General features: G+C 37.8%; 1 protein-coding gene across 1 annotated transcript in view; it reads right to left on the bottom strand.

The window, feature by feature from the left end:
* Positions 1-380: 380 nt before the first annotated feature.
* LAMA3 (laminin subunit alpha 3) overlaps positions 381-11,513 on the bottom strand; it is a 69,866-nt gene continuing 58,733 nt past the window's right edge. Inside the window, 12 exon segments of the mRNA XM_026058613.1 lie at positions 381-1,082; positions 1,980-2,099; positions 2,448-2,541; positions 3,917-4,044; positions 4,199-4,358; positions 5,159-5,299; positions 5,956-6,145; positions 6,553-6,722; positions 6,826-6,970; positions 8,551-8,682; positions 9,532-9,662; positions 10,459-10,599. Of these exon segments, the coding sequence (XP_025914398.1) occupies positions 937-1,082; positions 1,980-2,099; positions 2,448-2,541; positions 3,917-4,044; positions 4,199-4,358; positions 5,159-5,299; positions 5,956-6,145; positions 6,553-6,722; positions 6,826-6,970; positions 8,551-8,682; positions 9,532-9,662; positions 10,459-10,599 (1,698 nt within the window). The 3' untranslated portion in view covers positions 381-936.

Genomic DNA, 11,513 nt, shown 5'->3' with positions numbered 1-11,513 from the left:
TCCTTTATCCAGAAAAATAAAGCAATAAAGCTGTGTTCTTTCGTCCACAGGTCATGATTGTAGCTCTGAAGCTTACAAGGAAAAATAAAGCAATAAAGCTGTATTCTTTCATCCAAGGGTCATGATTGTGGCTCTGAAGCTTACAAGGAAAAATATTTTCTTTCAGAGGTTTTTATATAGCCAAATCCTAATAAGCAGAGATGATGGACTCCTGCTTATTCAGGCAAATGAACTTTTAAAGCTACAGAAACATTTGCATAAAGCAAGCAGGATTTAGTTGCTTGTAAAAAGCGCATTAAGGAAAAAAAAACAGATTAAAATAACCAAACAAGAAAATGGACAGTTTACAGAACATACTGCATTTATTTGGCCCCCAAATTCCTAGCACTGTAACAAACTCCCAGAGTTTCACTCCTTAAAGTGCTTCAAACTCCATTTATATTATTATTACTTTTAACATTAATGTACATTTCTGTATAAACATTCTGTTCATCACTCCAAAGAAATTTATATTTTTATAAAAATTCTGTATATTAGTGGATCAAATTTGCTCTCAAGATGACCAGCATTAAGGCAAATTTCCAAAATTAAGACACTGGAGTTACTCGATACTATGCTGTTATGGGTGAGAGCAAAATTTGGCCCAGTAGGTGTATATACAATCCTGTTTTATATTTTATGCATCTATTTTCAAAAGACACAATGGATTACCTTGGAAATCAATAACATTTAGCAGGGAGTTTATCAAATCCAATACTTTCAATTTGCTTCGGCACAGTCCACATCCAGAGGATGCATTTGCTCACCAGCCACTCTGAATAACCAGCCTGAGGACAATGACACAGTGATCAGGAAAAGGGAACCCACATTGCATGAATTCACAGAGTACTGCAGCAGATCCAATCTGATGAGTGTATGAGTAGTGTAACAGCAAAGTTACTTGGCAGGGCATCCATGCAAACTCACTACACCATGAATCTCTGAAATTTTGTTGGTGGAGACAGGTTTGTCATTTATGCTAATATTCCGAAGACAGCCAAAAAATGGATCTTTAACTGGAAGCCATGGTGTGGCCAAATTTGCTACATAAAACAAAGTAAAAAGATCACATTAATAACATAAAAATGATTTTAAAGAACAGTAATTACTGCAAAACTTGCAATGTTTTGATAATGTACTCCTAGATCTTAGATCCTTTCTGCTAAATGTAGTAGGAAACAAACATCCCAAGATGCAGTGAACTATTTTCTACTGTAGATAAAATACTTAGAATATTTTTCCATGAATCTATTTTTCCATGATTTGGCTCCAAATATGACCAGCACCTGATGTTCTTCATTCTTCTTTCAGTTTGAGGACCTTTTCCTCATGATCTGTCTTATGAGAAGAAACACCTCCCATGTAGTTGTATTCTCCCCTGCTTCCCATCTGAGTGAAAACTCTCTCAGCGGGAGCATCACTTCCCATCTTTTCTACCCAAACTTAATGGGGAATCTCAGCACAGAATAAAGACACCAAGCCCTAGCACTTCTGAGGCAGGGATGTACCCAGCAGACACTCCTTTTCTGTTGAAGCTGAACTAACTGGAGATTTGAGTGTTAGAGCTTTGATTTGATCTTGGAACATCTGAACTGGATTCTTTTCAGGTGAAACTAAACCAGAAGATCCACTCCAGGAACATTCACCTAATGCACCCCAGCCACTAATAGGCAGTCAGCCTGTTTAAAACTAATCGGAAGTAAAGCTCCCAAAACATGCATAGCATACATGCTGGGCCCTCAGCAGTTCAGATCTAGTTCTCTCTACAGATCTGCTCCTATTGCATGGCACTACTAGATAGAGTCTTAGTCTCTATCAAAAAGAAGTTGTTCAAGAGAAGAGAGGGAATGATATAGGACTACATGCTTGAGTGGGCCTTTGTACTGGAAAGGAATAAAAAGCCAGTAGATAACTGAAAAAGTAAGCAGCAATAATATTACCTGGAATTCTGCCAAAGTAGAGTGGCTGACGCATGTGTCTAGGAGTAAAGGGTGGAAGTCCAGTGGTATAGTTACTCTGCGTGCCTACCTCTAGCTGCATGGTGTTCTCCCTCTGAGAGACTGTGAAGAAACAGGTAAATGAATTCTCTTTCTCAACCCTATTGAAGAATTGGCGAGATATGACACTATTTTAAAATGCACCTGTCTTGTTGAAACGTAATTCATAGGAAAAATATATTTTATTCTAATTCAAAGACAGATTGACACATCTAGATACTCTGGGGCTAAATAAACATACCCCCCCACACACACACGTAATGCCCTGAATTAACACAAGACACTTATATTGTTCTAAAGAGCATTCTCAGAATAAACAGAAATGAAATGATTAGTATAAATCTGGGTGTGCAAAGCTCTGTGTCCACCCACCTTTCCAAGTCTCAGAAGAACTGGAACAATACAACATACCTGCAATTGTATGCCACTGTCCATTAAACAAAGATTGCTTAGGTGTGACTGATGTCTGAAACTTGCCAGCCCCATTATTTCCAGTAGCAATGAGCTGTAAAACAGTTATCTTTTAAGGTACCATAGTAAAGAAAAGAGCAACAGAAAAATGCAGGACTAAGTAATTTACAGGGAAGATGGGTTTCATTTAATTTTAAGAGTCACAGTCAGTGTATTCATATCCCAGAAATGATCTTCTCCAAGAGGAAACTAAATTTCCCTAGTAGAATCCTAGGAGAGGATATTTTATAAATTGTACAAGCATAAATGCACACTTTTGTCTCTCTTTGCCCCTCAGTCTTACAAAATTATGTTAATTCTTTTGACATAAACTCATTCCTTGTGAACACATTATTTTTCTTCAACATCTTCCTTTCAAACTCTCTTTTGCTGTGATGCTTACAACAAGCTTGATAATGGTCAGGTGACAGATACGCTGAATCCACTTCCTATCAGGCTGACTGATGGTGTCTCATTGACCTTTTATTCCATCCTGTTGCTTTCGGTCCACACACACACCCAGCATCAATCTAAGTTACTGCTGAAAAAAGTGGGCTTGCCCTTAAGGAGTCCCCAGGTGCTGATGCTCCTGCCTCCACGTGCTCATTGTGCTTTGAACCAGATGAGTGTTCTGAGTGAAACTAACTAAAAACAACAATAAATAAATAAATAAAAATGTCAGCCATCTCAGTTCCCTAAGCTGGTTCACTGGTGCCTGCCCTAGTGATGGCCAGGAATGGACAGCTATGTCTGGCGAAAGAAAGGTAAAGCTGACCCTTTCTGCAATTAGGTGGACTCATGCTGGTTTAAACCACGTCTTGAGACAACAAGTTCTGTGGAGCAGAGACTAGCTTTTTATTTGATGTCTCTCCAGCAGAGAGCACAATGGTTTTGTGGTCCAAGACTCACATTCTGAAGCTGTTTTTTATGAAAAAACAACAGTGATAACAACCAGTATCATTACCCGTCAGCTAGAGGCAAAGATGCTAAAACGAAGCAAGACTGCTCACGTTCTGCAATGGACATAGTTATGGAACTGCATCAGTACCTTAGCCAAACGATGACTAAAATAGGAGTGGGAATAAGCCATGGAGTTCTGTGGCCTCTGGCCAAAAGCCCAGTGGGCTTTTGTAAAGGCCAAGAAATCCAAGAAGATGAAGATTGTGGCCTACTGCTGACTATCGTGAAGAGAACATGTGCAAGCCAGTGTGCACACAATGGAAGCTCCTTATGCAGGCACAGAGACAGGTTTCATGCTCAATTTTCCATAGGATAGTTTTAAATCATTGGAGGAACCACATGAGGAAGTTGTTTAATGTTAAATCTATAAATGTATGTTGTAATAAGTAAGTCCAGTATTCAGGGTCAGAATTTTCTCTGCTGAATGATGGCAATACAGCTGAAATGGAAACAGAGCCTGTAAAACTTACCTTTCCTCCTTCTATGTAAACAGTCAAGTAGTTGTCTTGCTTGCTTCCAGAATGGAGGAGTACACTTGTTGAGCTCCTTGGTCGAATAGTAAATACAATCCTAAAATCCAAGCCCATCACCAAATTATCTGTAGAGAATTAAACAGTGGGTAAAGGAGTGACCACAGAAGAAGATAATTGGAAGAACATGCAAAAAACGTAAAAAAAATAAATTAAAAAAAAATCCTTGCATATACACATTCAAGACATAATTCCATATAACATAATCTCAACACAGCTTACCAATGGTGATATATCCTCCTTCATTAAAGAAATAAATCCCAGTCTCCGTGGGAACACCCAGACATGGAAGTACACCATTTTTTTGCTGAGGTGTATTCATGACTTTTCCATTCATCTTAAAATTCCTCAGGCAACCTTTGAAACTGTTCACTGGCATAATCTGAAAGCATATTTCAAAACGTGAATACTAGAGCATGATGACAATCTTTTTAGTAAGAACATCCAGTATTTCTTTTGTATTGTTCAATTGTAGAAAGCCAGCTGTCTTTAAAGGCATCTAAAACCTGTCTCTGATGCATTGAAAACATCCTGAAATTAAAACAAACAAAACATGAAAGTAACAGCTGATTTTGAGTTAACACAACCTGCTTGCAGAACAGTTGCTTCCCAATGATGTGTCAAAAAGACAACGCAACAGGAGTTGTGAGAGCTCAAATATACCTTTCCTTTCCTAAGAGGCTGCATATTCATATCTGATTTTATACAATGCCTTGCATCATCAATTGTCCATTTTTAAAGTAATAGGGACAACACATATTTCAGATTAAAATCAGGTTTTACGTTCATAATTCCTTAATGAGAAGTATTCCCTTGCTCCTCTACTGAATATCATTAAGTCCATTAAAATAAATATTCTGTAGGAAGACCGTATCTCTGGAATTAAAAATGTGACTTTGGCCTTTTCTATTTCTTAAAGAACAGAAATGAAAACAGCACATGGTTATCATCAGTGTCTCACCAACACATGTTGAAAACAAGGGTCCAGCTGGTAGCTGTGTGTACAGCTGAGGAAGAAGATCTGTAATGAACAACTACAGACACCAAGCACAAATGGTGCTCAGTCAGTGCTTGGAAATATCTCCCAAACCTTTTCACCATGGAAATACGGCATATTAGTACTTTCACATGTAATTAATGCAGCATGGGGAGTGTGTCAGAGTGGATGCATCAGTTATTTACCTGTTGTTTCAGTGATGGCAACCCTCCCAAGTAGATCGGTGGCTTAATGCTGTTGGCAGAATTTGTTGCTAATCTTCCATGCTGTACCCTTAGACCATCAACAACAAGACGGATATTCTTCCCATCTCTACTGAATACCACCTTTGCAGGGTGCAGACATAACAGAATGAGAAATCCCAAGCCCAGTGAAAGTCACGGGAGCTAGTGCTCCAAACAGCAAAAAGGTGTTTTTAGAAAAATTAATCATACACAGTACAGCTTTAAAGCAAGCATATACTTTTCTGTCTAGCCTGAAACTAGTAAAAATAGAAATGGAAGTAGATAAATAAAATGCTTCCATCAAATATCAAGATGGTTTGAAAACCAGGAGCACCTTGCACCTCAATCATTCAGACTTTCAGGGATCCATTCTGGTCACCCTTGCTGCAGTCTATGAATGGAATAATTGCATTAGCTCTCTGGGTGTGACAAAAATCAGAACACTGCCTGCTACACCTACACTCACCATCTCCGGAATCTTAATGATCCTTTTTGGAGAATTTTTCTTTAACACAGTATTCTTGAAATATTTAAACTGAAGATAACATGTTAGGACCTTAAGTCACTATAAGCTCTCTCACAATAGATACCTGTCAACCACATGAACTTTCAGCAATATGAATTAATTTCAGATGCCCAAAAGGAACAATTTCGCTCTTTGCTTCCCTGCCTCTGCCCAGTAACTTAGAAATTGAATAGGCTGTGCCTGCTGAATGCTTATTGTGGTCTCACCATGGTTCCTGTGCCATACTACTTACAGTGTGCCATTGCCCATCATTGTATTTAGTATCAGTTTTGATTTTGATTCGTTTTCCTCCAGAAACAAGTGAAAAGACAAAACGTCCTTTTGAAATGTGGAGAGCCATGTAAGAGTTCTCAAATCTCTCCTCCACGAAAAACATTAATCCTCTTGATGATTGAGTCCGTATGTCTACAGAAAAATGTAACCTACAGTGGAAAGAAAGCATATTCAAATGTAGGTCTATTTTGTTAATTGTTGTATCCTTTCTGTTCTCCAGAAAAATGCCAGTAAAACGCCATTTGGGAAATGCAGAATAGCTTTTGGGTAGAATCACTGTTCTACATTCTTTCCATTTCTGAATGTGGATGAAAGTTGGCATATTCAGCTTTAGGACTTGGCATCAATATGCAGTATAGTTGTCAACCCCATCCAAGTCAATCATATAGCTTTGTCTGGGGAAATGTTAACTACGAAAAAAATTTCCTGAACCTTTAGAACCATACTTCTGTTGTGCCCAAACATATTAGCAAGAAGAAAGACCTAGCCCTTAGCACCCAAAGATTCAAGCAGCATTGAAGATTAAAGTGAGGTGAAAAGAGAACATTTGTATTACCTGTCTGTAGGGGACATTGGGGAAAATGCGTATGACACAAAACTGTTGGGAGTGTTTCCAAACAGATATGCTCCGCTGCTGACATTTAACTGAGGTGGCAAAGCATGGTTTTGCTGGTCCTGCTGCACTTCAGCATCTGTTAGATAATCAAGGTATTTTTCATTCTGTAACTGTAAGACAGAATTGAAAGTTTCTCAGTCCTACAAACCATGGTTGTGCAGACAAAGCCTCAGTATCAATATGGAGTAGAGAAGACTGTAAAAATAAACATACCTTGAGCATCTTAAACCTGAGAGGATTTCTGAATTCTTTCAGCAGCATTGGTTCAAGGTTCTTGTATTGGCGGCAAGCTCCAAGAGACACACCGGTCTTCCTAGTGTAGTCAACTAGATTTTGAACCTCAGGGAGCTGACCTGCCCTAGAATGATAAAAGCAGTAAGTGCTATAACACACCATTCCTTTTCTTCAACAGAATCAGCAACATACTGTAAAACTGTGCTCTGTACAAAATAGATTTCTCAGTGACCTGATGTTGAAGTACCAGTTTTCGCCTGTCCTCCAAATAGAGTTGATTTCACTTTTTCTTCCAAATATTTTTTGGTGAAAAATTTAGGTTTGTTTGGGTAAAAAGTGTTCACATTTGTCCTGGTTCTGTCCTTTTCTTTTTAGCTTTGGAAAGAACCCTTTTCTCTTTGGAAAGAAGAGCTGTTTTGTTCTCAGCTCTTCCAAACAAATTATTTTGTTTTAAAAGACATCTTTTTAAAAAATATATATTGCCATTGAGAAAAGGGGACAAAATGACAGCAGCCTTAGTTGAATAAGATTCTGGATCAGACTACAAAACTTCGCTGGTTCATATATGAATAGCCAGTGGCAGATCAAGAAAAAATGGAAACATCAAGTCCTGCTAACTCAACCACTCTCTCCTTCAATAAGATGTTGTAATGAGATTTGTCAAGGGGTAAAGTCCATCACAACTTGATATGCAGCTCTGGTATTATAGCCAAATTATCAGAAAGACTGTCAAAACCAATTTCCTGTGTGTAAAAAGAATATTATTAATACTATCATTTTGTAGGTCTTACAGAGTATCTTTAATCAATAAATTACAAAACACAACAGAGAAAAATCAATGAAGCTCCTTGCCCATTGATTTCTATAAGAAGATTTGGGAGCAGAATCTAGACTTCTTGAAATCCAATCCAGTTCTCCATTCACTTGATCACACTAGCTATGATATTAATTGTCCAGCTAAAGGTTTTCATTTTTGTATTGAAAGTAACTCTCCAAATTTGTTTTTTGATGGGGAGGTTAATATAAATGTTACTTCAATGTCTTGCAGTGTCTTGGTTGAGATTTAAAGAAGCTTTAACCAAATCAAAATACATTACTTTTTGTAAAACCACACATGTATAAACATTCATTAAGAGTCTGCTGAAATAAAGCCCCATTGGGACAGCATTTGTGACTGAAGGAATGCTTTTATTTAAAGAATATGTGTATGCCAAATTTCTCTCCTAAATTTCACTTGTAAGATATCTCTAATAACCAGATAAACACATGTGAAAAAGAGATAACATAAATCAGACATCTGCTCTTATTTGTTTGTGTAACTGTTCTGGACTCGTCGGTAAGCTTTGCTCATTCATTACCTGGCTCCCTGCGTAGTTATAATGACACAGTCTAGGAGATCTCTTTGGATGCCTTGTTGGGACACTGTCAATTCACTATATTGAGTTTATTCTTTGATTAAAAGACTACTAAACACGTATCATTCAGCCTAAAATTCCATTACATCTGAACAACAGATTTCATCATAACTTGATACTATGTATAATCTGTCTGAATAAAAGGATATTTTGGGGCAGCAAAGTTATGTATTCATGAAGGCTTCATGTATGTGGAAGAAAAGCAATTTAGCAAAAAGTAATCTTAATATGATCAAAAGGGAAAGTAGATCAAAATGCCTGAAACTGAATATCTTTCTAGGCCAAATACCTTTCTATAAAGATGTTTGAGATGCAACCTTCAAAATCATCTCCACCAAATCTTATAGGCTGGATTAATGTCTGTGGTACTGGAGAGTCAACTGTCATTGACACAGGCTCATCATCAACCAGCAGTCTTAGTCTGAAACAATGTGAATACAAATAAGCATGAAATCTGAAGAAATAGTTATGCATCTAAACGAGAGAATAAAAAAAGAAGAAATATTTGAGAGGTGTTTCCCTGTTATATTCTAATAATGCTAGAGCTCCATTACCTTATTTCTGGGATTTTTACATCAGTATGTGCTCCCTGACTTCTGTGGAATCACCCTGCTTCTCAGTGGTACATATTTAGCAAGAGTTGAAGCTAGCCCTTCAGTGCTAGGATAAAATCCTGATATTGAAATTCCCATTGACAGCTATGGGATAGATTTCATTGTTTGTATCAAAATGGTGCACTTGACATGTTAGCAACAACTAGTGCAGAAAATATTAAAAGTTATAATTAGCCTAAGTTAGGGACAATCATGGAAAACTTTCTTCTTTAGCCAGCAATTATTTTATTTTATGTAATCCTCAAAAATCAGTACGATTTAGAAGCTTTTCAGGAAATTTTATTCAACTCCTGAGAAAACAGACACAATTATTAGCTTCTTCCCTGGGCTTTTAACCACCTATGCTGGATAGATTTATAACTCACGATGACACATGTAAAGGCTATGGGAAGGGGAAGAGCTCCAAAGCTCAGGCTTGCCAAGCAGACAAAAATCACACAGTATATACAAAAAGACATCCATACTGATGTACAGCTGAAACTTAGTAGGTACTGACATGCAAATTCACAGGCCAAATATCTCCTTTTGCTTCATTATTTCATTATCCTTTCCTAGCACAGGCCATTTTTAGCTGTGTACCCAAAGAACAAGTCACACAAAATCTTAATCTTTCTCCAGCTACAACATTAAAGAATCAGATAAAGAACTGAACTCACGTATCATCATTTTTTATGACTGTCACATAATGCATTGACCCATCTTCATATTCCTTGTTCAGTTTGTTTTCCGTCTCTCCCATCCTTACAACTACAGAGCCAGGTCTCAGGAAGATAATAAGAATATTAGGCTAAAAAAAGAATCCCACAAAATGATCAATAAATGCCAAGTTCCTTCAGTTCTCCTTGACACTGCCGTTAATAAAGCTCTCAGTGGTAAGCAGGGGGGGCAATATGCCTTGCTCCTGGATTGTCTATATCTTACATTGCCTTGTAGGAGAGAAATCGTCCTACCCCAAAACCACGTTTCTCAGGTAATCTATTATCGGACTTTACCCCCAGTTCTTTACAAATTGCATAGTTACTTTTTTAGAATACCTCTGCACCTTGAATACCAGATAGTTATTTACACTTCTTGTTTAAACAATTTTTACAAAGAGTAGAGGATTCGATTCTCCACTTCTCAAATATTTGATGTGCACTCTCTTCTTATCATCAGCTCCTCCAGCTAGCAAGAATGGGATTATGACTGAACTGCCCTGCTTCCTGAGGAAATATAGCCAAAATCAACTCCTTTCCACTGAATATTTGATCATGGTAACATTTTTGTTTGGGGAGAATGTCAGTTTTTCCTCAGAAAATTTCCAGCCAACTGTATCAAGCAACACTTATGATATTGGGATGATGGTGTTGTGGGGCATGAGCTGCTTCTCTGCAGAAGGCTGAAATTCAAAGCTCTGTTACTCATGAAACAAAATACTGGTCTGGGGAAGAAATCACCAGGCTGAGTTTCTTTGGCCTGTGATATGCAAGATGCCATACTCGAGAGACTTATTTGTGATGCCAAAATTGACATGGTCACAAACACACATGAACGATCCAGAAACAAAAAACAATCACATATTCTAAGATAAACAGGCTTCATACTCATACACTGTAATTTAAGAGTGTTCCAGTTGATGCCATGGTGCGAAAGCCAAAGCTGACTTGGAAATCCTTGGGAAATGGGAAACCTGTCGCGCTCAGGCTCAGTGTTCCCTCCCTGGAGAAAGCTGCAGATCTGACAATCTGAAAAAGAGATAATAATGCTTTCAGTGATTTTCCTTTTAGTCTGAAGAAATGACAACATAGGACAATAACTGCCCTACGCAACTTAACATAATTGTGATTGACTCCAGTCAAAACCAAACAGAAGGTAAACTGAAAGTTCAGTATTTCAGTACAGAACAGATTGACTGAACTGGTTTCACTGGAATTAACTATGGTCTGAGAAACTCTAAAGGCAAACAAGGCCTGCTGAGTATAATGTATTGTTTGTCTCTACTCTTTGCATTGACAGGACAGTTTTATAAGGTTTTACACTCAGAGGCACAAAAGCGAGCAGCTGGAGAAATACTTTGTAGGTACAGAGCTGTGAAGATGAGCATGTATATTTGAAGCTGTGTGAGTCATGGAACAGAATATACCTGGGTCCTTTTGAACAAAATGCTTTTTAATACATGACAAGTCATACAGAGACAAACAGAGAATGAAGGCCAGATCTTCTGCATAGGGAAATAGCCTGCAAAGAAATTGCTCTGTGAAAGGTTTAGAGGTCGCAGAAGGAAAGAAAATGAACACAAACTTTCTGTACAATACTATCATAGAAAGCACAAATGCAGTTGTGCACCACGTAAATAGCAGTAAGCAGAAGCAGAGGGATAATTTTCATCTCTTCACACATCATTGGATAAGCCAACAATGAAACATCACATTGTCCCATTTTAAAAAGAATGTGGCAAAACTCATGGGTGCACAGAAAATAACTACAAAATGATCTGATGAGTGGAGAAATTGCCTTACAATGAGAGACTTCAGTGGAAGTAGAATCTGCTTAGCTCTTTCAAGAAAAAGAATCAAGAGATGATTTGTTTACAGAGCATAAGCACCTCAGCAAGAAGAAAGATTCTGAGTAGTATTCAGTGTGTAAATCTTCTGGAGAA

This window comes from Apteryx rowi, unplaced genomic scaffold (genome assembly GCF_003343035.1).
Source record: "Apteryx rowi isolate R43461 unplaced genomic scaffold, aptRow1 scaffold_149, whole genome shotgun sequence".
Classification (NCBI taxonomy): domain Eukaryota; kingdom Metazoa; phylum Chordata; class Aves; order Apterygiformes; family Apterygidae; genus Apteryx; species Apteryx rowi.
Note: the sequence above shows the minus strand (reverse complement) of the source record. Positions and strands in the feature narration are given on the sequence as shown.